A 25,647-nucleotide genomic window follows, 5' to 3' on the forward strand; every position below is an offset into this window, starting at 1 on the left:
CTCTCCACCTGACAGTGTCTAGCACATGGTAGAACCCTAATAATCCATACAATCGTGTATGTAACAGTGAAATTCAGAAGTATGCGATCTGAAGGCTGGTTCCTATGCTGGACTGAGCCAGTTGTACTGAAAACAAATGAACAGGTACCCCCATTTATATTAGGATCAGGCCTTTTCTTCAATTTTGCTAGCATTTGTTGCTTGGTTGCAATATCTTAATGGCACAGAAGGACACTTTTAAAGCATTAATTTAAAAAAGATCACAGGTAGCTAGAAAACAGCTGCTACTTAATACAATGCCCAAAGCAAACACTTAGAATAATTGTTTGGATAAATACTAAGTAACCTTAAAGGAAAAATAATAACCAGAATGACAAATAGAAAACCTAAAATGGTCAAAACCACAGCATGAGTGAAGAAGAATAGGTATTCCTTTGGGCAAGAGGCTCTGGCCAGAGAAGGGCCACGAGGATGATCAGAGGGCTGGAGCACCTCTCCTATGAGGACAGACTGAGGGAGTTGGGGCTGTTCAGTCTGCAGAAGAGAAGGCTCCGAGGTGACCTAATTGTCGCCTTCCAGTATCTGAAGGGGGCCTACAGGAAGGCTGGGGAAGGACTTCTCAGGATATCAGGTAGTGATAGGACTAGGGGGAATGGAATGAAGCTGGAGGTGGGGAGATTCAGGCTAGATGTGAGGAGGAGGTTCTTCACCATGAGAGTGGTGAAACCCTGGAATGGGTTGTCCAGGGAGGTGATTGAGGCCCCGTCCCTGGGGGTGTTTAAGAGCAGGCTGGATGAGGCTCTGTCCAGCCTGATCTAGTGTGGGGTGTCCCTGCCCATGGCAGGGGGGTTGGAATGAGACGATCCTTGTGGTCCCTTCCAACCCTGAATGATACTATGATACTATGATACATGCTAAAACTGGGAAAAATATTGACCTTAATTGTTTTTCTCTCTAAAGGAGGAATTGGGGGGTGGGGAATAAAAAGAAAGGTTTTGTTTGGTTCAAATTTCCAGTTTTTCAAAACTTGTACAAATTGACCTAAGTCTAATCTTGACAAGCTATATCACAATGAAAGTGTACAAGTGCTGTTTTGAAAAACAACAAAAGTGACCCAGCTATAATGGAAAAAAATAGTAATTGTTTTTCTTCATCTGCAAGACTCCTGGAAAATTTTACATAAATGCATGATTAGCTTTGGTCAGTTGGCATATATATGTCCCTGCAAATAAAACTACACGAAAGAAAAGGCTTCTCTAGCTGGCTGATGTTCTGTGGTGGCTACTGAGCAACACGCCTGGCTTGGCAGCTGAGGGGCGCTTCATGGCTGGATACAGCCAGCGGTGCTTGGTATTGATGGTGCATGCTCAGATTTGTAAGAGATTAGATGAATGAGCTCTCAGAGTCTGTTCATCTCATTGTCTTGTAAGCAAACATTGTGCACTACACAGGACGTGTGGTAATTTAACCATCTACTATAAATTATACAATCAAGTCGGAAGCATTTCACTATAAAAATGTATTACGCTCATTTGAAAAATGTGTTCTCTCTAGGTACCTGTTGTGGTAGTAGCTAAAAACCTTAATAAAGCACAAACTATTTTATATTTCAGGACCTAGCCAATGTGACTCATTTGTTCAGTTTTAAGTCCAAACAAACTGCTAGTCAACTAAATTATAACTTATTACCACAGGCTACAGACTTTTAATACATTCTGCGGTTGGAACAGGACTGATTTACTGTTTTGGGCTCTGCCAGAAGTTATCATGCATCATTTCCCTAGAAATAAAAATAGCCCTACTGTGGTTATCCTTTGGACTGATAAAAATATATCTAACACGATGTGTCAGAGGAACAAATTCAGAAAATAAAGGTAAAATATTAAATAGACTTATTATTTTATGTCTAAAGTACTACATCTTCCAGCTTCTGTGATGACTTTGGAATAAAGCAGGAGATACTGCAGAAAGGAAAAAAAAAGATCTAAAGGAGCAGTTGAGCTCTGATAAAACCACATGGGGACAGCTGAATTGTCAGAGCTTTGCAAGAGTCAAAATTTACATAAAAATCAGTATTTAGGGATTAATGTGATATAATCAAAAAGGATTTAATATGTGCATTTCTTTGCCAACAGTTTAAAAGCAGCACTTCTATAATCCATTTCCAACACTAACCTTTAACTTGTAAGAGTAAAATAATCCTTTGCAACATTTCTAGAGTTCACATTCTGCTGAGGAAACACACACATCCCCCCTTCCCCCAGTAAAACTCACTGGAAACCAACAGTAGCACATATGCACCAGCCTTCATAGTGACACTCCAGCTGCTGACACCGTTGTGAGTGCTGGCAGCTTCAGGCTCTACCATGTGGCCCAACCTGCAGAATCAGTGGTGTTTGAAGGGTTTATAGTACAATAAAAGGATCCCACTGGCCAAACTCTGTACCTGTGTAGGTGCCTAAGTGGAAAGACTAGGAGGATCAGAGGCTAAAGAACATTGACTATAATTGCCTGTAAGCGGGCTTTTTTCCTGGATTTCTACTGGGGATTTGAGTGCTTTCACATGCTAGACTTAAAGTATTAAAACATAAATATGAATGGATTTCTTTGAGAAATGAATATGGGCAGGCAGTTTAGGCACTATGTTGTAATGGATTTTTAGAACTAATTGAATCGGTGCTGGCTGATTTAGTAGTTCACCAGAAACAGTCTGAGGAGAAACAAAAGGAAGGCTTCCCAGAGAGGCTGTGAGCCTCCTTCTCTAGAGACTTTCAAAACCTGCCTGGATGTGTTCCTGTGTGACCTACCCTAGGTGATCCATCTGTGGCATGGGGGTTGGACCAGATGATCTCCAGAGGTCCCTTCCAACCCTGAACATTCTGTGATTCATATGATTATATGAAGGTTTCGAAGCAAAGACTAACAGGTGGTGGTGTGGAAATTGCTTGGGTGTTCTACTGAGAATGAGAGTTATAGTTAGAAGTGGCTTAAGTCCTTCAGCAAATATCCTTTAGGTACACACACAGGAAACTATGGTCCATAGGTGCCTATGAATGTATGTACATATATACACATATTTACACGTACATATGTGTATATATGGCCATCCTCCCATACAATTACCCATGAATGGGAGGCTTTTTCAGTCCAGAGATGACACAGTATTTTTGGTCTTTTCTTGAATACAGGACAGGAGGTATCCTGCTGTGGAAGAGAGCCCAGCCTGCCTACCAACACCACACCACCCCTTCCATGCCTCTATTGGTTACAAGTGCCTGATTTGACTGGTTACAAACAAACCAACCACCAGACCTAGCACGCTGGCTTGCACTTCTGCCAATGGGAGCAAAAGCTGTTTATGGTTACTGCTATTACAGTGCACATTAACTGACCCTCTGAGGCTGACCTGCTTGCCCTCCCGCTTAGTGAGTCAATAAGAAAATCCTCTGGCTTTGCATGACTTGCTGAGACCTCAGACCTTCCATGCAGAATAAGGTCTGTCCAGGGAGGGAAAAACAAGGTGCCACTCCAGCTGGTAAAACAAAGATATTTTTAAAGTGCAGTCAGTAGAAACAGTCACTCTTATTCCATGTATAATCAAGGATGAAAAGGCCATGAAAAATACCACTGCGCTTTGCAAATGAGAGGTCAATTGAAATGTCAAGATATCAAATGTTAATGGATTGCATTTCCAGTGATGGTTGGGACAGAAAACCATACCAAGTCAAGCCAGATGCCCTTCTGAGGAGAAGATTAGTTTTATGGCAGGAAAAGACAATAAACACCAGAAGTCTTTCTAGTTAACAAACTTGTGGCTGACAGAAAACAAATATATTTTGAAAATATAAAAAGCAGCGGGATTTTAACACAAGCTGTAATCCCAAACATGTATCTGGAAGTCATTAAATCTACAGCAAATTTAAGCATATGCAGGTGTTTGGGGGAAATGCCATTCTTTCTACTGAAGATTGTTAAAGGCACTATAAAAAGAAGAGAGTATAAAGGACACTCAAGGAAGGCAATGTTTTCTTCCCTGAAGCAAGAAGTCAATTCCAATATTCTCACAGTGATACAGCAGTTCATGGACTACACAGACTACTCTTAAAAGCATTCATTTTCCACTTTAAAAATCTCATTTCTCTCTTACAAAACTCTCGTAATTTTTTTGTTGGACAACATCAGGTTTTAGCCAAATCATTCTTTCGCCTCCCAAAGCCTTCCAAGCAATCAGTTTGGCCATGTTTATAAAGGAAGAGCTCTAAACTGGAGCATCTGTTTAGAGTGACATTTTATCTAGTCCTTAGACAGAAGGGCATTGCCACACAAAGAACTCATCTCCTTAATATGGAAAACAGTGAAAAGAAACTAGTTATCTGCCTAAGCACTCTCTCTGCCTGCCTATTAGACACACAGCCTTCCTTTCCCAGTTGCAGACTTGCCTCACATCTTTATCAGCTCATGGGTGGGCTCACACACTTAAAGGGAAAACAACATCATTAGTGTCTTTTGAGTAGGAAGGTTCCTTGGTGTATAAGACAGAGATATGCAATATCAGGAATAAAGAATAGAGAGTAATCATTTGCTCTTTTGTGAAAGAATAACTGTTTGTGTATATTCCAGTGAATAGGCGAGGAAAAGGGTTCAAAATAACCAAAAGGCAGTAATTTTTTTCCCCACACTTCAATGCCACAGGAAATTGAGGGGACAACAGATTTCAAGAGATTTTGCATGGAGGGCAAGTATGTTGGCACTTTGTAAACACAGGATGTGCAGTTACCAAAGTGCAAAATTCTGCATGCAGGAAGGTGGGAGGATTCTCCCTGTGGAGGATACCTCTGTAATCAGTGTTCTTCTTCCCACCACCTTCTGCCACTGGGAGCAATAAAGCATTGGGTTGGTTGACTTTCAGCCTACATTAATGTACAAGCTTTCAAGTCAAGTGTATTGTACTTGAGAGTGAGGCCTAATTCTGTCTGTGCCTGTATCTGAAGGGATCCTGCAGCTCAACCCACTAGAAAAGGCAAGTGATATGGTAGAAGTCAACATGAACATGATTCTTCTAAGCTCTATGCTGATAAGGGCTCCCATTGCCTACTCAAGTCTGGACAAAAATCTGGAAAGAATTACCATCAGTTGGGTTTCAGAACAAAGCTGTTATTGAATTTTTGTGATACTGCTCTTCTCCCTCCCTTCCATCAAATCACAAGGTATACAGCAGATTTTTTCATCTGGATGTGTCCCAATCCAAAACCATTTTTCATGTAGCAGCAATTTAGAAACCATAAACCCTCCTCACGGTAAACTTGGTTAGGTCATGTCACCTCTTTCAGACTCAAGGATAGGAACAACATGATAAGGACCAGTAAGTAAGTGAAAAAAGTATCTCAGGCTTTGCATCCAGGACATCCCTTTTTTTGCTACAGACTCTCAATGTAACTATGGATAAAACCAACGGGGAAAAGCAAGTGCTCCTTATATGACAAGGGCAGGAGAGGATACATAGGTTAAATTTAATGGATTCTGCAGTCACGGAGGCCACCTTGGTGCCACATACAGACAGAAAAGGGTCTTACGTCTTTGGAAATGCAACTGCACCATATCCAACACAAAAAAAACCAACCCCACCATTCTGCAGACAAAGAGACTTAGCTATTTTCTGTGTGCTTATTTATTGTAGTATTCTGTCAAACGATGCTACCAATCCATAAGGATGAGGTCCTAAGGATTTTGTATTTTGCAGTGCTATAAGCAACACAGAAATGAGACCAAGCCTTCTGAAGGAGGCTGCCTGTATCTACCTTGCCCACCCAGAAGTTCATACTGGGCACCTATAGATGCTCAGACATTAAGAAATCAGCTATTATTCGGCTGCCTCACTGAACTGCAGCAAAGAAACTTTATTGTTTCTTTTCTGCCCACAACTGTTAAGTGGTGGAGGGATTCAACACCCCTCCCACCCCCCAGAAAAAAACCACCAAAACCCAACACCACAAAACCCTCAAAAGAGCAACTACCACCAACCAACCAACAATACCCCAGAAAACCCAAAATCCATTCCGCAACCCAGTAAGCTTCCTCCTGGACATGAAACAAGTAACACTAATAAACTAACCAATGAAAATGAACTAGACCATTTCTACTGAAACATTTGTCACACTCCCCAACCAATACATGAAATGGTGGCATTATTAGACTCTGTCCAAGGACTCTATATAAATGATAGTCTTTAAAAGGCAATGATTTCTGATTCCAGCTTTGAGACACGAGATCTATGTCAGCACAACGTAAGAACAGGGAAAAATTTAATGCTAATGACAACTGCTAATATTTTATATATATATTTATGTATGTTAAAAAAATATATATATTGTAGCAGATGTCAAAGGCAGTTAGTTTCAACTCAACTTATTAGTGCATGGCTTTTAGCCAAAAGCAATTCACATTTGCAGAAGTGTACTATCACATATGTCTTAATATCAGAAATGTGTTTTTAAAAATGTATGTGATAAGTCACATATGGTAGAAGGAATCTGTACAGCTTTCAGCCCTTATGACAATGGAAGCTACTAACTTTATTTTGCATAGCTGAAGAACATTAAAATTCAAGTGAAATTCTCTTTGACATTTGAGAGCTACAAAAGCAACGACTAAAAGCTAGACAAGTCTGAACTGTAGTAAGTGTGGCTGTGACACATATAAATGCAATCCATATCTACTACTGCTATCTTAAAGACACTATTCTTACTTTTGTCCTGAGACATAATATTTTAGCAGCAATCATAACTGTTTACAGGTATCTTAAGTGCCTACACTGTCACTGAGAAATTCTGGGCAGATTTTTCAGCTGTTTTGCTACACAGAGTGTAATTAGTATGTATAATGGATTCCCTAGGGTACTAATAGAAGCTGCCACTATGAACATAGTCAAAGAGAAGTTAAACAACCAGTTGGGGGAAACATGACAGGGTGAAATATGCACACATGTAGGTGGAAAGCCTGTCCATCTGGCCTTCTTCCATTCCACAATGTTACACTTACTCAAGTCCCACAAAGGAACCTAAATAACCCTTTCCCCTCACTCCCAAGTCCTTCTGGTGGATAATTGAGCATTAGTGCTACATACACAGTGCTTAATAAATACAAGGATCAGTATCTCTATCATAGGTGGGAAAACTCAATTCAGAGAATTTGACTCAAAATATTAAAAAAAGTAAATGAATGATAAATGATTACTTTAGAGTTGTTCCATAGTACTCTCATCACCTTGCATTTCATGGCTTCTCTAGAATGTGAGGTATAAACACAGCCCATTTTATACTCATTGTTAAACAAGCACCAGCTAACAACGGCTTTAATTCAGCTTGCACTGAACCTGAACTGGCCCTATAGGCAAGAAAGGTCCCTTGTCTTATTAGAAGTTTCATGTGCCATCAGGTTCCTGTTGAACCCTGTTTCTAATTTTTATCAGATTGAATGAAACACAGAGTGGTTTATGAATATCTTGCATCTTGCCTGAGCTCTCCAAGGAGTGTTCATATGCACTTTGTGTTCACTTTAGAAGGTGACTATATGTGATGGAAGCCAGTTGAGAAGAACAACTTTATTCTTTTGTTTTGTGTACTAAACCACAATGATTTGTGAGTCCTCTCAGTGCCTATCCTCACAAATACAAATCCACTCCAGTCCAAAAGCCAGCATCATCAGCAAACTGCTATAAAAATATTTCCTCTGTCTGTAACAGGAATATACAGTTACTGGGACTTAGTTAAACTGCAATGATCACCTACTGAAGCTAAAAATCTGTGTTTTATGGGTACATAAGAGCCCATTAAGCCTGAAGTATTCATTATTTAAGCAGAATCACTGATTGCTGGTAGCGTTAGCTAAAAAAGCCTTTTCTCAAAGAGCCAGGACATCTATATAGCAACTTTCTTAATTCAATGATATATGGTTGAGTGTTGCTGCTGGTGCCCTAAGATTTAAGAACTTCTCATAAAATGCCCTGGAAATTGCTCCCTGGTAGCTTGCTCATCCTTCACAGAGCCCAGCTGTAAAGAGCAGAAACATACGTGTGTGTATGGTGTGTGAAAGAGACGCACACACGGAGTGAGAAAGAGCTCTTAATCAACAGGATGACAAAGCCTTGATACATAGGTGCAAAATATTCCCATGTGTCTAGAAATACTTTGGCACATTCCTAGTTATTTCTCCCCTGTCAGACCTTCTCAAGGATTGCAATTAAAAATCATAATCTTTTTAGCATGTACGAACCTCCCCAAGGCTAGGAGCACTATGTATTGAGTATGATTGTGATATTATTTGGCAGCTATTCATAGACAACACAATAATTTATGGAAACGGAATGAAACTTGGGGAGTGCAGTCATTAGGGACACATAAGAAATCCAAAGCTTTCCTCAATGACACTGACCTTTTTATAGCTACGATTAGGGGCAACTTGAATTCTATTATCTTTTCATCACCCTTCCTACTGTCCTAATCCTTTTAGTGATTGTAGACAACAACTGTGTTAAACTTGCATTTTAAAACGGATGGAAGTATAACTTACTTTACAGGAATGTTTCTCAATTTCGTCTTTTCAGCAGCCTGCAAACAGAAGAGGGGGTGGGGGGAAACAAACAAGTGAGCACCACACCAAAGCACAACCAAGCTGCAAGCAAACATTAACCTGCAGATGCTCTTCAGAAGCGCACCCCCAGGCAGCTGGTCACAGGCAGGGCAGAGGGCTGAGGAACTGGACCCTTCCAGAGAGATAGTGCTACAGGTTTTAAATACTTTTGCCCCAGTTTATAGCATCAGAGTGCTTTGTCTATTTTTGATGCCCACGAGTGTTTAGGGACTGCTCATTCAGAGTGACTATTTCATTTCCTGCTCCAAGGCCTGGCCCCTTTATCACAAGCTATCTGTTCATATCTGGAACAAGAGGGAAAAAGAAAGGGAAGAACGGACTCCATTTCCAAAAGAGGTTTTATTCACCAACAGCCGAAACGGGCAAAGGATGGCCAAATATTCAGATCAATTTCCTCTTGTGAAACCTTTGAGAAAACACACTCCAAATCACCTAAACGAGTAAATCTTTGGGCCTCTCGGCCTGCACCACCTCAGACATGGAGCCTGGTTCCAGTTTATTGCTGAACCCATTGATCTGTGTACAGTCCATTTATCATTCATGAAAAGAGCCAGTGATCTTCACAGTATATTAGAAGAAACAACTCAGATCATCTGTCAACGGCCCTCTCATTTCTGTTTCCCTCTCCACGGGGATTTCATCTCCTTCGATTCTTCTTGAATTAAAATGTTGCTAAGCAACACAGCTGGGGGCACCGATGGCAGTCGCGCCACTCTATCACACTGGTTAAGCTGCTCAAGATCTTAGTGGAGATTTAGTTTTAACATTATTTTTTTTTTTAGTGCTTCTGTGGCATAATTATGTAATGTGAACCAACCTTGCATCCCCCCTGACTTTTATTTCAGAACAGGTAAATAATGTTTTAACACAAGAAGGCTTGAAACGTCGCCTTCAGATAAACCAGTGCTGTTGTGTCACTTCAGGGAATTCCTTCTAGCATCTGCAGAGCTAGGATGTAATAGATTTAAATGTGGAAAGCGGTCAGATGGTTCATGAGATTACAAGCAAGGATAGTGGTGAAATGCAGAATTAAGACAACTGATCCATAAACCTATTATAGTAAGGAAAGTTTTAGTGCTTAATTACCTTCAGAGATATTTATATAAAGCCTACCAAGATGGAATAGAAGGGGTTTGGTGAAAAACTTTAACCTCTGCTATGGATGGGAACGGGAATAAAATGGTTCCCACATAGGAACTGTTAATGTTAGTGTTCTGAAAAAATGCTTACACAAGCCCTTGATGAATTAAATCCTTTATGGAAGCTAAGTTTTGAAAGCTGTGGGATGTGCACAACTGGGCTCCAAATTTTGCCAAAATGAGTTTTCCTTTGAGCTCTACAACGGGGCTAGTTTTTCAAAATACCCACTGTTTTGGCACTTCTGCTTCCAATCACAGTAAAGATAAAATCTGTGTCAAAATCCATGGCAATCCCTATTAATTAGTTTAAAATTTGGAAGAAAGAAATAGAAGTTGTGAGAGCCGAGATGGGACAACAGCAATGTTCTGAGCTGTCTCTCAGTGTGTGAATAAAAATGTGTTTCTTTCATTTGGATTCTATTTTCCATCCAATGAATAACCCAGTGAATGCATGATAGAAAACAATTATATTAATTGTACAGTAGGATTGCTAAGTAAAACACTTAAACCTCAGGAGAATCTAAACTTAAAGATTGCATAAGCAAGTGCTACAGGCTCAAACCTAACAAGCCCATCATACAACTGGGTCTCTGCCTCATTAGTGAGATAAAGTGAGTGGTGCCTCTTCCCAATGATAGTCTCCCAGATCTCCCTTTCTCAACTGTTATGTGCAAATGCAAGAGTCAGAAGAATGTTATTAAGAAATCTTTCTGAGTAGCAAACTACCTGTAACAACACACAAATGTTTCATTTAAAGTGGATTAAAACGCCATGAAAAATGGCATTTCACTTTCCCAAGCCTCACACTAAATGCCAAGCTTCAGCCCCATCCTGCAGTGAAACAGAATCATTTTTAAAGCTCATAAATAAACTTCTGTAATGGCAGAAGTTCTTTTGACTCTGCAGTCATATTTTGCTGGATTCTTCTATATACTACATAGTTGGTCTACAACAATTCTGAGTTCAATCATGTGAAAACTACACCTAAATAATCCTTCCCCCTGCCCAATTATTCAAAAATCACTACACAAAAACTGATATGAGAATATAGATAAAGAAAATAAAAGAGTTGTAGAGTGTCTATGATCACAAGTAAGTAATAATATTGCAGCTGACCCTAATACAAAGTAAAACAAAAGAGACTCTGGAGAGCATGTGTGTGATGCTGTGAGCTAAAGTGTTTACATGGAAGATTAAAGAAGATGAAGATATTTCAAGGAGTGAGAACTGGCAATGCAGAAGTCATAGAATATTAAAGAGTGGAGTCTACACTGGATGTTTGATATTTGACTAGTTAGCTATGTTGATGATGATATTTGACTAGCTAGCTACATTGATGACAACTCTTTACCCTGAAAGGAACACGGTAACTTTAGCAAGAAAGAATTACAGATGCATTTTATTTTCTTGGACCATGAACATTGCAGCACATATATTCCCTTCCAACTTTTATAAGGAGAATCTCCATTCCATTCCACTCCACTTTCCACCCCTACCCCTGCTTTCTTACTGGGAGAAGGCACTTTCCTAACTCTAAAGAAAAGGCACATGCTGGAGGGACAGTGTCCTTCAGACAGATGCCCATTCATGTGATTTTAAATAAACATTGCAAATGCTCAGGCTAGTCTAGATGCCAGCCTGGTTTAATGTTGCATGATTAGGCCACTGGCCATTTTAGTTTGCCTATGAGTGGGACTGTCGTGGTGTTAAACGCAATACAAAATACGTTAAGGATTCCATCTGAGAAAGAAATGCGGGATCTGTCCTTCTGCTTTTATTTGTCTTGTAGGTGTTGCTCATTCATTTTGCAAAGCATATTTGTTGCGATATTATGAGCATGCCCAGTGGCAGAAGATAAAGGAAGGCAAAATCAAAGTGACGTTGAGTAACTCTACACATTAAGCTTTGATGCAGAAACATATTGTTTGAAAATGTTTGGTGTGCAGTAGGTCTGTCAATTAGAGCTAATTATTTTTCTCTGATCAGGAAGAATGAAATCTTGTTTTAGGCAGGTTTCTTTGAAATGTATGGCTCTTATATAACTTCATTATAGGAAAATCTTCCAAATTACTTTTTTTTCTGGGCTGCTTAGCTATTGACTCAAATTGTCTGTGTTGAGTAGTTCTCTCTGCTTTGATAATTAACTTTTGATCATTACTGAATTTAGCAGCTCTAGTCAGATGTGTTCATAGCCGTCCTCTTCAACTATTTCAGTGTTCATCGCCTTTAATCTTTGAACAAAATGATCTCATTGAGCTTCCATCAGCCTCGCTAGTCAGTTAATAATTCCTGTTTCTCATCTTCATGACTGAGTTTGATTTGTTTTAGACTTGATGCAAGCTTTTGATTATTAATTTAAGCTATTTCAAAGACAAACATGTTTTAAGAGTTATTTTTTTTTTTTTAAATCTTATATTCCTAGTCCTTTACAAATAAGAAACTGGTTTCAACTTCACAATGATTCCTGCACTTCATATATTAAAAGTACTAGCAAGAAACAGAGCAGTTAGGAGGTCCCTAAGCCATGATACATGTGCCCTGAGTGGGAGATGATGCTGAGAATGAATTTGGGCTGGTATAATCTAAAATTCAATGGGTATAAGGAGAATTACATCATGGGGCCTTTGCTAATTTTGAGTTTGAAAACATGCATTAAAATAATTTAGGATGATTAGAAAATGGAAGCCAGAGTAAAGTAGACAATCATTCCACTTTAATTTGTAATGTCCTTCCTTTTTTTAATTTTTTTCTTTTTTTACAGTTATAGCCATTCCATAATTGTGCCTCTGCTCTCCAAGACCTTATTTCAACAGCTGAATGTTGAGTAAGAAGGATGAAAATGAAGAATACGTGAACAGTAGTTAGTTAGAGAGGATCATCCATCAGAGAGTATATGTTTCCCCATGACTTTTATAACTGTGAATGACTTCTACCTCTTATGTTGCATTACAGCTGATTTGGGCACTAGCTGTTTTAGCATTAGCTCAAGAACCATCTTCACTGTGCCTTACTTGATCTGCAGTGTGGATATGCTCATAAAGTTGGGTTTTTTTAGCAGGTATTTAACTGTTGCAAAAAAAAAGAGAAGATTAAAGCTAGGAATATGCACAAAGTGCTTTTAGATTGCATGCAATAACTGCAAACAGTGAAAAATGATGCTTTTCTTTGTCACTACCAATAACTGGACTGATGCTTGGATAAGAACCAGAAAAAACACTACAGTCAGAACAACTTCCCTGCATCACAAAGCTTGAGGAGAATGAACTGGCAAGAGGCTGGGTCAAAAAATGCTGAATTAAAATAACTGGCATCTGCAAGAAAGCAAATAATATTTTTGGTCAAGTGTTAGAGGGGAAGTGTCTGCTATCCAAAATAAAAATACATCTTCCATTGCATAAGCGAAAATCCAGGATTTTCAGTGAAAACTATTTGATTTTGAGAAAGTGAGATTAGATAGGAAGTAATTTTTGAGAATGCCTCCTTGTCTTCTTCATTCAGAAACACTGATCAGCCACCTAAGGAGGGAATTGCTGAACCTCAAACAGTCTCTCAGGTTGAGACAGATAATGCTTCATGCCATCAAATCTGCTGGCAGAAGGAAGGTCTTCATGCTTTAGCTTTTTCACATGCTGCAAATCTAATTTAGGTTAATCTCCCAGATTCTAAGCACCTCTTTATGCTTGGGTAAATATCTAAGCAACTCAATACAAGTTTGCAACCCACTGATGTTCTCCTCTCCTGTAAGTATAGAAGAGACTCCTTGGAGATTCCATTCAGCAATCCAATATAAACAAAGACATTTTTCACATTAGCTGAGTTATGTCTATAGCTATATGTATGCCTGTCTTTGTAATTATAATTTGTCTTGGAACTTACACCACACTCTTATTTATACAGAATGTCTTACCTATGATCCTAAATAATGAACCAAAACTCACTACTTACTGACTGCACTGTATTACGCTCTGATTCTGTAATGATACAGTTGGTGCTAACTACAACTTCCTGTGGAGGAGGAGAATGCAGTGTGCAGCACACAAACCATCCAGAAAGCCAAATACAAGGGCTGAAGGATTAGTGTGTGGTGATACATGCATACATTTTCTTTTTTACTTCATTGGTTACACTCTCCTCTACCTGTCCCCTAATGTCAACAGAGGAGATTGTATTTCTTTCTTGCTAATTGCCTTTGACATCAAGTTGGCAACCTTGTATTTGAGATTCTGTGTGTGATGTTCCAGGTCAGCCTCACCTCGAGGACAAAAAGCCCAATGTTAATGTATCTAGGAGCAAAAAAATAAATGGAGAAGATACTTTCCTCATCATGCTGCATTTTTTTAAAATGAGTATTTTTCCTTCAGAAGCCAAACATGGAATGGATAAGCTAAGATCCATATTTCAAAATATCAAGTCACCATGCATGTGCTATCTACAAATCAGAATGGTTCATTGAACTCTTGCTGTGTATGAAGCACAGAGAGCTTCTCATCATTGCTTTGAGCAATGCAGTAACCTTCATAGCTTCACAGACAGTTGCTTAAGAATACCTGAAATACTGAACATTTAATTTCAATTGGTGCAGTGGAGGCTGGGTAAAATGAAAAGCAGAGTTTAAGTGACTATCTCTAAAACAGTCCATCTGTGAGTTAGGAGTCACCTTCGTCCTTGATGTGAGCTGCTTTTAATTGAGCAACAACACAGATACATTTGGGACTGTCAGCATTCTTTCCCAAATCTCTATTTTTCTACTGGGCCAATGGTAGAAATCAAGCTAAGGATGTATGCAAGAAAAACTGTAGTCATTCTTGAATGACTATTCCTTATTTTACTGGGTTTGCATGGAAAAGTTTTGGTAATAGGGAGGCTACACATGTGGCTTCTGTGAGAAGATACCAGAAGTTTCCCTCATTTCCAATGGTGCAAATGCCAGCTGGCTCCAAGAAGGACCTGTTGCTGACCAAGGCTGGCCAAGGCTGAGCATTACCACCAGTGACAGTGGTAATGCCTCTGGGATAACATATTTAAGAAGCGGGGAGAAAATGTGGAGAGAGGAGGGGGAATACATGGCAGAAACAACTTTGCAGACACCAAGGTTAGTGAAGAAGGAGGGAGAAGAGGTGTTCCAGAGTGCTAGAGCAGAGATTCCCAAAATGAAAACCATGGTGAGGCAGACTGACACCCTGCAGGCCCTGGAGGTCCATGGTGGAGCAGATGGATGCACCTGATGAAGGCTCTGACTCTGTGGGAAGCATGCTCTGGAACATGTTTCTGGCATGACCTGTGCTTATTTTGACTTCTCCATCCAACAAAGGAGAAATTCTAATATGCTATCGATTTGAATTTTGCAGACCTGCAAAAACATTGTCAAGTTCCTTTACAAATGCTAATCAATGAAGTCTAGCAGATTCACATGGACTGACAACATCAATTGACCTGATAATTGAAGACTCCTATGGCAGAGAAGAGAGCTTCCAAAATGTTGGTCAAATAGTACTGAATGGTCCATGTTTAAGAAAAAACATTCCAAATTGGTATTCTGGCATCTTTTCCTAGCAAATAATTTGCTACAAATCCATTACAAATTACCTAGGCTTGGTGGGTAACAATACTATTGTATGTATAAAAACATCTAGCTAGGAATAAAACTCAGCATTTGTTGTTGCCTTATTTACTGATGAGTTTTTCTAAAACCTGTGCTTGGTTCAACCCTCCAGATGGCTAAACCCAAAAAAAAAAAAAACCCAAATAATAAAATAAATCATTTGTTGAGCTTGCTCCAAAGTTGCATTTCAACATGTTAACCGTGATTACAAATCTTGAGGAGGCAAAAGAAACAGAAAAGAAGAGAAATATTTTGTTTATCTAAACGTCCCCCAAGAATTAAGCAGCAAAAGGCTAGATTCAAAGACTGCCCAGTGATTTCATTGTGCAGCTGCAGATAATCTCCACAATCTGTGAAGTCCTCTGTTTCCTGGTTCTAACAGAAGGTAATTCTTTCTGTCTCGGTCTCTGAAGCTCACTTGAATGGCTTTGATACTCTGAGGTCTGACAATGAGGTGTGTTTGTATTGTGCAATGCCTAATTGCTGCTTTTGCAACATTCACACTAGCTAAAACGTGCTGCATCAAAATAGAATGGAGGATAGGCAGACACCTTGGAAACAGCCCCTTGCACCTCTACTCATTTGCCATCTAATCCAGTTAGATTTTCTTTTGTGGCAAAGGCCTTTATCTTACTCCTTCAGGAGTCCAACCTATCCGTAGTGTCTTCCCTACTGTAAATCAATGAATAGTTCCCTAGACTTGAGAAGCAGAAGGGGAGAGTGAAAGACTACCAGCAATAGCAGTGCTGGGAGGATGTGAATTGATATTGCCGTGGTTTGTGCTGCCCATTTGTTTCCTGTGCAGGACTAAAGACTTTAAGGATTTTAATTTATACTTAACATTACATCTCCACTGAATGTTAAATCTAGTACAAACAGGCAGCAGAGGTAATAGAGGCAAACACACATGGAATAACCCTTTGTTGACCTTGGTCTCATTTAGTACATTGCTCAGATGACATAGGTAGCTACAAAATTGTACAGCTCCAAAAATTATGCTTAACATCATTATCATGAAATTGCTAATTTTGTAAAGCAGGCACACTCTCTGTGAGACCACCCTGCCCAAATCTATTGCACTGTCACACTGTGGTCTTGACCTGTCCCTGGGAGCAGGCAGAAGGTCTGTTCTGCGAAGATTCATCCTGCTGGCACAGAATGGAGCAAACCTTGCTGTGGCAGATGAATTCATCTGAGGAAAAATTAAGGTGTTTGGTTCTCACTACTGTTTTCCTTCTGGAATACCTCCAGGGGAGATCAACTTTCACTTCTTCTCCCCTTATTCTAGCTGACAGAAGCTAATTACTGGATTTATCATGCCCTTTTCATCACCTGCTTTACGCTTGTTCTGGCCACCTGAGTCTCTCCTTCAAACTTTCACAACCCCTCTAGTTTTCCAAGCCAGCACTAGCACTATCCTCTACTGGTGTAAAAAACTCCCAAGAACTTGGATTTTGAAGTTCACAGATGGTTATTTAGGCTTTTACAAAAGAGTGACACTGCAGATGGCCAGCATAAGAAAGGCAGACACTTTACCAAAATGCTTCACAAGGCTCTCATGATAAAAATCACATTCTCCTTTTGAGAAGAAAAGGGAGATAAATGCTTACTATCTGGTCAGATTAGTGTGGGTTGAGCACTAAGATGGCCTGCAGATACTACAAACTTCAGATTGATTTTAATAGGACAGTATGGTCAGGTCTGACTTTTCTCTTAACAACACTGGTGGTGTCAATCCGCTATCTCACCTACTGCAGTCTCGACTTGCTGCCAAAACAATAGAGGGCTTTTGCCCTCTAAGTGCAAAGGTAAGTGGTACAAATAGCAAGAGACCCTGGGGAAACAGATTTCCCCCCTTTACAAAAAAAGTGTGTGCACAAGCATGCACACACACACACAGAGTACATGTCCTGTGGACTGAAAGATGTATCTTCCTCCTCCCTTCCATCCCCAAAAGGCTGGCAGATCTCCAGCACCTGGTCCTTACAACTGTACTGAGGAACAACTGGCTTTCCCCATTCAGTTTAGTAGTGATGGAGCCATCAGACTTTTTTAAAGCTTCTCCTTCAGGTGAATATTTTATGGTATGGCTTTGAAAGCCTGGATGCTTCTGGCTGGTGGCATGAAAAACTAAACCCAGGAGAAGCACCCGACTTAGCTGAGAGGCTATGAAGTTCCTGATTATTATGTGGAAGTCAGGAGAGGACTTCTTGCAACTGTATTTATCCATCTTTTTAACTAAAGCATTTCATTCTCCTTTTGTTAGAGCTGCCTACCAGTAATTCCTTTCCCCATATTATTTTCTTTACTGTGGTGGAGGGTCTTTGAAACAGTGAGCTGCCACTGCATAATAAGCAACCCATGGAAAAAGACAGGGCAGTAGGAGGGACTGGACTCCTCCAGCTCCTGTACTGGTCTAGGCAGCTGCTACCTCAGTGCCCAGGTGAAAGCATGGCTGCAGCCTGCAGTGGCAAACTTACTGTTCATCTGTAGTACTGTGCACTCTACAGCAGCCATTTGTCCTGTGGGTTGTATTAAACCCTTTCCTCACTGATGGATGACCTCCACAATAACAACATGTGCAGAAACAATTACATGAGATTCTGTGAATTTGAACAAGTTAAAAGCTTTTGATAACACTGTGTATTTTAGTGGTGTGAGATGTTTTCACTCATAACTGCAGCAAGTTCAGCCCAGATCTCAGAGTGATTACTGAAGGCTTCTGCTGACAATAAACAAATATATGGTATGAACCTATGTCATTACTATGTGAATCATGCCCTTAGACATGTCAGCTATCAAATATCTTATTACCAGAGATTTGTCTAACAGAAGCTGGAGTATTCATTTACACAACTGATAATACATCATTGTTTCAACTAGTGTTGTGCAGAATAAAATCTGAGTGCCAATTAACATGGGCTGACGTAGCAAGAAGAGACATAGCTTCATGAAAGGATTTTTCATGGCTATAGACTGACAAGGCTACAGAATGACTGCATTATCCTAATAGCTTCTGTTTTCATTAATGGCTTAATGAAAACATTTCCCTGCAATTATAAAACATGACTGTAGATCTTAAACACTTGAATATGGGTTCTTTATCAAAACACACGCCGCTGTAGCTACAACTGATGCTGCACCACTCTGGAATTTTGGTGGAACCCAATGACAGATAAACTGTTTACACTAAAAGACTCTATCAAAGTTATTTTGCAACTAGTTTCATCCTAATCCATCTGATTTTTCTACAGCTTTGACAAGATGACCTCTCTCACTGTGCGTGCAGTATTGATGTCATTACTGAAGAGCTGTTCTTCAGCCTTTCTGCTGATAACAAAAGTAAATGGAAATGTAGAGAAACCTTGGGGAGGTAAACAGCTTGCTCAGGATCCAGCTAAAAAACAGGGAAAATTACAGCAGGAAAGGGATCTCTAGTTTTCCAAGGAAAGAAGTCACTGTTCCACTCTTAAAAGTGTTTACATGATACAATGAAGGCACATCACATCTTAGAAATTCATAAACTTAAAAAAAGAAATAAATAAAGTGAATAAAGGCTTTGACAGCTCACTATGCATTATAAGAATTTAAAGCTCAGTTGATTTAAGCTGATCACATTTTCAGGCTCAGCCACAAAGTAAAACATTCTGCATGCAATTACCTAACATCAGCCTAGCAAAACCCAATGTTTGTGTGAAATACAAACAATAGAGTAGGGCTATGGAGTATATGCATGTCTTGTGTTTGTATGGTTATCAGGGAAGGGCAGTAAAGGGACAGTCACTAAGGGAAGGAAGGGGAAAAAAAATCCATTGATTTTGTCTGCCAAAACCACTATACACATAAAGTACTGAAAATGGAGCAGCTCTGTAACTAGCATGAAAGTTTCTTTGGTTCAAAAACACACAGTTCACCAGCAATGTGCTTTAAATTAAGTACACATTTCAAAGGTTAACAGGACTGTTCTCTAGGCAGAAGAACAAAGAGGAGCTGGTTAAAGAAAATTGGGTACACTACAGCTACTTAAAATACTGTATCCAGGCACAACTCATTTGGATGCCTTTGAGCTCAAAGCTAATTTGAATCATACAGAGGTGCTTTAGAGAACAAAAATACTAACCTGTGTTTTATCTAAGCTCTTTTAGCTGAACCAAGCCACTAATTAAAAATCTTCACAAGTCTTCCTAATTTCTGATGTATTTTTTAACAGAGTAATAAAGCTATTGAAAAGCTCTGTCCTTCCTCACAGAAGTGTTAACATTAGCTACTCTGAAATGCCTTGCCATCTAATGGTTTTACTAATAACATACCTGTCATCTGCCAATCTAAAATGTATCTCATAGCCAATCTAAAACTATTGCACTGTAGGACTTCTGAATGTAATAGTGATGCATATGCCAACATTCCTCTCAGTGACAATGCTAAAAGAGTTTACAAACCAGAGAATGCCTACATGTAACAATATTTCTCAAATAATACATTAAACAGATGTGTACCTGGTATGATAAATATGTGACATAAAAATCTATTGGGCTGGTCAGTGTGCATATTAAAAACCATTCAAGTAGGTCAAATTGGAGATAGCTTAAAACTTTAAAGACAGGAATTTTAATAAAACTGTCAATACAATTTTCTTTGTTAAAACATTTGACACTGATTATGCTGCTTATATTGAAAGAGAAACACAAGGTCTATATCTTTAGATCTTTTATTGAACTGTGAGCACAGCATCAATAACTGCTTCTCAGCTGTAAATGAAAATTGATTCCAGATCTAACCCGTCATTTTCTGTGTGTCTTTAATCCCAAATCACCTGCAATGAGACACGAGAATCAGCACTTTGTCTATGGGACAAAGCACATGTCATATGGCCAGCTCAACAGTGGCTACACTGAAGAGACACTGTGGGGTGTGCTTACATGTGTTAGATGCAGACAGTAACAGGTCTCCCCTAGCAAGGCCCAGAAGGTGATACAGGGAGTTTGAAGCTGCGGTGGAGTAAATTGTTACTTGTTTAATGCACTATTGCAATGACTGTTATGGTCTAAAGCTTTAGAGATCTGAAGTCTGAAAAGACCTGCAACAAATCTCATTGGACTTTCTGCATGTCACAGCTCAAAGAAATTCACTTGACAGCTTCTGCATCAAGCCCACAACAGTTAGAAGTCTGAGAGGAAGACCACAAGGTTTCCACCAATTTGCAGCACTTTGGCGCTAGCAGTTAGGATTTCCAGCCAGCTACCACTTGCTGAAGCCTTTTAAACCTTCTGGGGTGAAATTAAAATGTATGGTCTCACTTGAGGGATACTTCTCTTGGTGATAGGTTGCTAGGTCATCACCATGCATGCCTTAACCAAAAAAGACCTAACAGTTATATTAAGGAGCATTCTCCAGATTGGTTTTATAACTCTGAGGAACGACTTCCAGTTATTTAAAAACCTATTTGAAATATGAATGATAAAAGTGGGCAGCATGTTTAGTAACAGTAACTAATACTATCTAATAGAATAAATACCTGCCATTTACTTCCCCCTGAATGTTTTCATCCTATCCAGAAATCAAGGCTCAATTGCTTTATTATATGACTGACTTGGTTTCCCCTCAACAGTGGGGCAATAGAAAGGAGATGTTTAACACCTGAAAGAGCATGAGGTCCATGGACTCCTAAATACATGCAGTCCAGATCTGAAGTAAGTGTGCTCCTTCACGGAAGTGAGAAAGTAAGAAAGAAGAGCTTTGTTTCTTGTAGACAAGCTTCTACCACTCTTCCACCTTGACAAATACACTACTGGTAGTCTCAGAAGACAGGCTGATAGATCAAACTCTCGCCACATACCAAGACGTTCACTAAAAGTTGAGATCAAGGTGCATTTATGTGTTACAACCACCCCTGTCATGTAAAGATTGAAGAGTCCCTAGCAATTCTCAAAGGACCAATCCTAGGGTTTCCAACTGACCACTGTTCTCAAAGGATTTTTGTTTTCCTGAAATATGTGTAGCTGTAAAGATAATAAACCTGATTTTTACTTTAAAAACTACCCCAAAGCCCAGTAAATTCTAGTGCATGCTTCACATTGGCTATAAGCCTATGGGAAAATAAATTAAAAAATAAATAAATAGTGCAAAGACAGTGAATCCATTCCCATATAGAAACACTGCATAGACTGTTGGAATGGTTTTGAGCAGAGTTTTAACCTTTTCTCTCCCTGTCAGAATGCACACGTGTACACCTGAATTACAACAGCGTCACCTGACTGCAAAAGGTTTGTGCCAAAGAATCAAAATAAGTATTTTTCTAACCTTGATCTCCCCAGCTGAATATGGAACACTGTAAAGTTCACATATTGTAGTGGCCTTGATCTGTCCCTCATGAAGGAGTTATTTTAGATACTTTTTGGAAAAAAGTATTTTGCAGTCAGAGACCATTGCAGTTACTTTGTTGATGCTTATGTGTCTGAGCAGTGGGCCAGATCAACCTTCCTTCACACTTCCACTCCCTATCTTTACAGAGATAAGGCAGAAGCTGCTAAAGTGTGAAGGTGCTGCCAGTGTAATGCCTGAGTGGCGCAGCAGAGCTGTGCTGCTCAGCTTTGCAAGGCCTTAATGTGGGATGCAGTGTGTGACAAAAATCTAAAGGACAAACTCATTCAGGCAACCTAAAAAGCTGTGGGTTCTTTCCGATAATGTGTATAGCTTCATCTATAGCCTCTATTTGTGACACAAATAAGAGACACAACTGTACATGTATGGGGTAAGGTGAAGGTTTCCCCTGAAGTGTCAGGCATTTACAAAATATACTCAGTTTGCTGCTTGTCCAGACAGTTCATTTGTTTCTTCCATGATTGGAAGTGTTCATGTTTGGAATCCCTGCAGAGACAGACCACAATCTGTTTCTTAAGAAAATATTTGGGAGAGCTAAGGGAATTTTTGAGAAAGTACATGAAACTGCCTTATTATGTTCTCTTGTTGGCCTGCAGCTTATGCTGTGAATGGTATTATTGCAACACCCCAAAATGCTTTTGATGCAAGTACAGTAAACTGTCATGCAATCACATTCAACTGATACAACAACTTTGTCAGATTACATAGTCTATGCACTTATAGCAGATGTATTTACCTGTTCATTGTCATCTTCATCACTGCTGAGTTTCAGATCATCCTCAAGCATTCTGAACAAAAGAGAGACAATAGAGAATTTTACATTTAATGAATTAACTTTACACACAATGGACTGAATCTACTCTTCAGCAAAGTCAGTGGAAAAATTTTATTTCAATTCAACATCAGCAAAATCAGGTCTGTGATAAGTAAACTGATGAATACTCTGTGTGCTGCTGGCTAAGAAGAACTGCCTTTCAGGCTCATCCATCACAAAGTTTAGCAGTCAGCTCCTCTTTCATGTCTTCTTTCATTTACACATTGTCACACAGTGATTAGTCCATATATACCTATACGTGCTTCTAAGTCAAAAAATAGAAGGAAATCCAGCTCTAAGGCAGTTTAAAAATGGAAGAAAGTCCTTCATGTTTCTAGAGCATCACCCTTTGAGGCTGGTATCAATCCCCATCTTATCAAACTGAGAATGCAAAGTGAAGAATAGGAAGGGAGTGCTTGTTTCAAGCTTGGTGGCACCTCACAGTTGTTAGGATCTCAAAGAAGCAGAGCAAATGTTTTGCAAGCTGGGAACCTGAAAATTCACATCCTCATTTTCTTTCTTTATTTTTAAATACAGAGAAATCTCACAGGACAGCTCCTCGCCTTTGATTAAAGGGGAAGGAAACTCCTAAAGGTGTGGCTGCCCCAATGCATATTAACACTCATCTCTATTACTTTTTTTTTTTAATCCAAAACCTGGGTATGGCAGAATACACAGGCTAAGAAACTGTATTATTTGCTAGTGCATCTTTGCAGAAAAGGTCTCTTCTTCAAAGCTCTGTCTGCCTAGAGAGACAGACACGTGACTAGAAACCCCCAAATACACTTCAATACAGCTTCCCATATATTAATGCTTTTATCTAGTAGTCTTTCTCAGGACTGATACTCCTTTGGGCACACTTCTACCACACACCCATCTTTTCACCTTGACAAATTCTCTTATCACAGGATGACATGTGAATGAATCGGCGCATCTCACCCAGATCTGCTGTGACAGCCACTAAAATTGCTGAGTTTCCTTTCTCCCAGCCTGAGCTCCTTTACCCACGGCAGGAGGCTTGCAAATTGCAATTACTGTTTCCTTTCTGCCTTGATGGAGACTGAAGTCTATGATTTTTTATTGTTAGCCTTTAAATATCTGTAGCAATCAATGGATGTTCTGTTATAAAGTTGGGGGTTCTTTTTTCTTTCTTATTTATTTACTTATTTGAAGACTGACAGTAAATCATGGAAGCCTCCTGGTATAAGGAACTTTAAAGAGGGGACACTAATCCTAATGTGGAAATATCAAAAGGTTTGAAGCCCTGCTGGTGCTCTTAAAAAGACAAAGTGCAAGGCGATCTTTAAACCGGTTTGTAAGTCATCTGTCTTTCGGTGACCTCTGTTGTCGGGCAGCTCAGTGGTTACAAAGTATCTGGACACATAACTACTAGTCATTAATGTCTTGATAAATGGCAGATGCCTCTCTGTAATATGTGAACCCATAAAAGTAAGACTGTAGCATGGATAAAGAATCTTCTAGAAGTAAGAATTTGTGGTGGGTTGACCTTGGCTGGGTGCCAGGTGCCCACCAAAGCTGCTCTATTACTCCGCTCCTCAGCTGGACAGGGGAAAGAAAATATTACGAAAGGCTGGTGGGTTGAGATAAGAACAGGGAGAGAGTGCTCAAAAATTAGTGTCACAGGCAAAACACATGCAATTTGGGGAAATCAGTTTATTACCAATCGAATCAGAGGAGGGTGATGAGAATAAACCCAAATTTAAAACCACCTTCCCTCCACCCCTCCCTTCTTCCTGGGCTTAACTTTATCCTCAATTTCTCTACCTCCTTCCCCTCAGCAGCACAAGATGGGGAATGGGGGTTGCAGTCAGTTCATCATTTTGTCCCTGCTGCTCCTTCCTCCTCACACTCTTCCTCTGCTCCAGCGTGGGACCCTCGACCCTCTTCTTAAATACATTATCCCAGAAGAATTACCACTGTCACTGATGGCCTTGGCTTTGGCCTGCAGAGGAACCTTCTCAGAGCTAGCTGGCATTGATTCTGTTGGAAATGAAGACAGCTTCTGGCATCTTCTGAATAGAAGCCATCTCTTCAGCCTTCCTCCCCTGGCTACCAAAACCTTGCTGAGCAAACTTAATAGAGACTTTTCCAGGAAATATTCATCTTCAGAGGCCTGGACTTTGGTGATGAACAGGAACTTTTAATGCTGTTTATCTAGCAGACACATTCATTTGTTTCCCCAGTGTCATTACTTGCTGTGCCATTCTCAATGTATTGCTGTACCTCGATCTATCTGCAGTCCCAGATTGTTATCTGCAAGTCTCATTACACACCAGAAGGACAATACCCCCAGGAAACCGAGACCATCTTCACACAGGGCTACATCATTCTGATTCTTAACTCTAATTCAATCTTACACTCCTACTTTTAAACCTACATCTCACTTTAATGTGTAAATTATCCACTGCTTTAAAGCAGCACTGCCAGATAATGCACTCTATTATTATTTTTTAATGCAGATCTAAGAGGACATAATGCAAAGGATCTATTCATGGATGAAGCCCAGAGTGGTGTTTTTTTCATTCCAGCTACCTTTTTTAGGGTTTTTTTGGGTTTTTTTTAAGAAATAAACCAAAAAGGACAAACGAAATTCCATATTGGATAAATGGAAAGAACTAAGAAGAAAACATAAAAGAGATAAATGAATACACTTACTAGACTAACCAAACAGCCATCTGAAATGGCTGATTAATAACTGTCCTCATCCAGCCTGCACTGCAGACTCTAACAAGTACAGTAAGCACAAGACATGTTTATTGAATATTGAAAAATATAAAATGGATATAAAACATGATTAGTAGGAAGGACAACTGTTAGAGCTGGTCTCAGATAAACTAAATTTGCAGGATTTATGAGTTCCCTTCAAGAGACTAATGGATGTTTAGACAACTAGAGAGAGGAAAAAAATTGGATTTTGGTATTTCTTTAGCAGTTCCAAGCTTATCACTTGGAGTATATAATTCTTCTTACCCTCTTCTGCTAAAGAAGAATACATCAACCCATCCAGTTAAAAAACTCAAAGGTTAAACAACTAAGCCACA

The 25,647-nt window shown here is 39.5% G+C and overlaps 1 protein-coding gene across 3 annotated transcripts in view; it reads right to left on the minus strand.

Annotated features, from left to right (window-relative positions):
* Nucleotides 1-25,647, minus strand: part of AFF2 (ALF transcription elongation factor 2) — a 438,357-nt gene that overhangs the window by 69,242 nt on the left and 343,468 nt on the right. For all 3 annotated transcript variants that reach the window (XM_068152207.1, XM_068152206.1, XM_068152205.1), the window contains exons 8-9: nt 22,508-22,559; nt 8,569-8,606 (exon numbers count right to left, since the gene is read on the minus strand). In XM_068152207.1, coding sequence (XP_068008308.1) covers nt 8,569-8,606; nt 22,508-22,559 — 90 coding nt within the window. The remainder of the gene's footprint in view (nt 1-8,568; nt 8,607-22,507; nt 22,560-25,647) is intronic.

Source organism: Melanerpes formicivorus, unplaced genomic scaffold, assembly GCF_026170545.1.
Source record: "Melanerpes formicivorus ecotype bairdi unplaced genomic scaffold, bMelFor1.0.p_v2 SCAF_22, whole genome shotgun sequence".
In the NCBI taxonomy this organism is placed as follows: domain Eukaryota; kingdom Metazoa; phylum Chordata; class Aves; order Piciformes; family Picidae; genus Melanerpes; species Melanerpes formicivorus.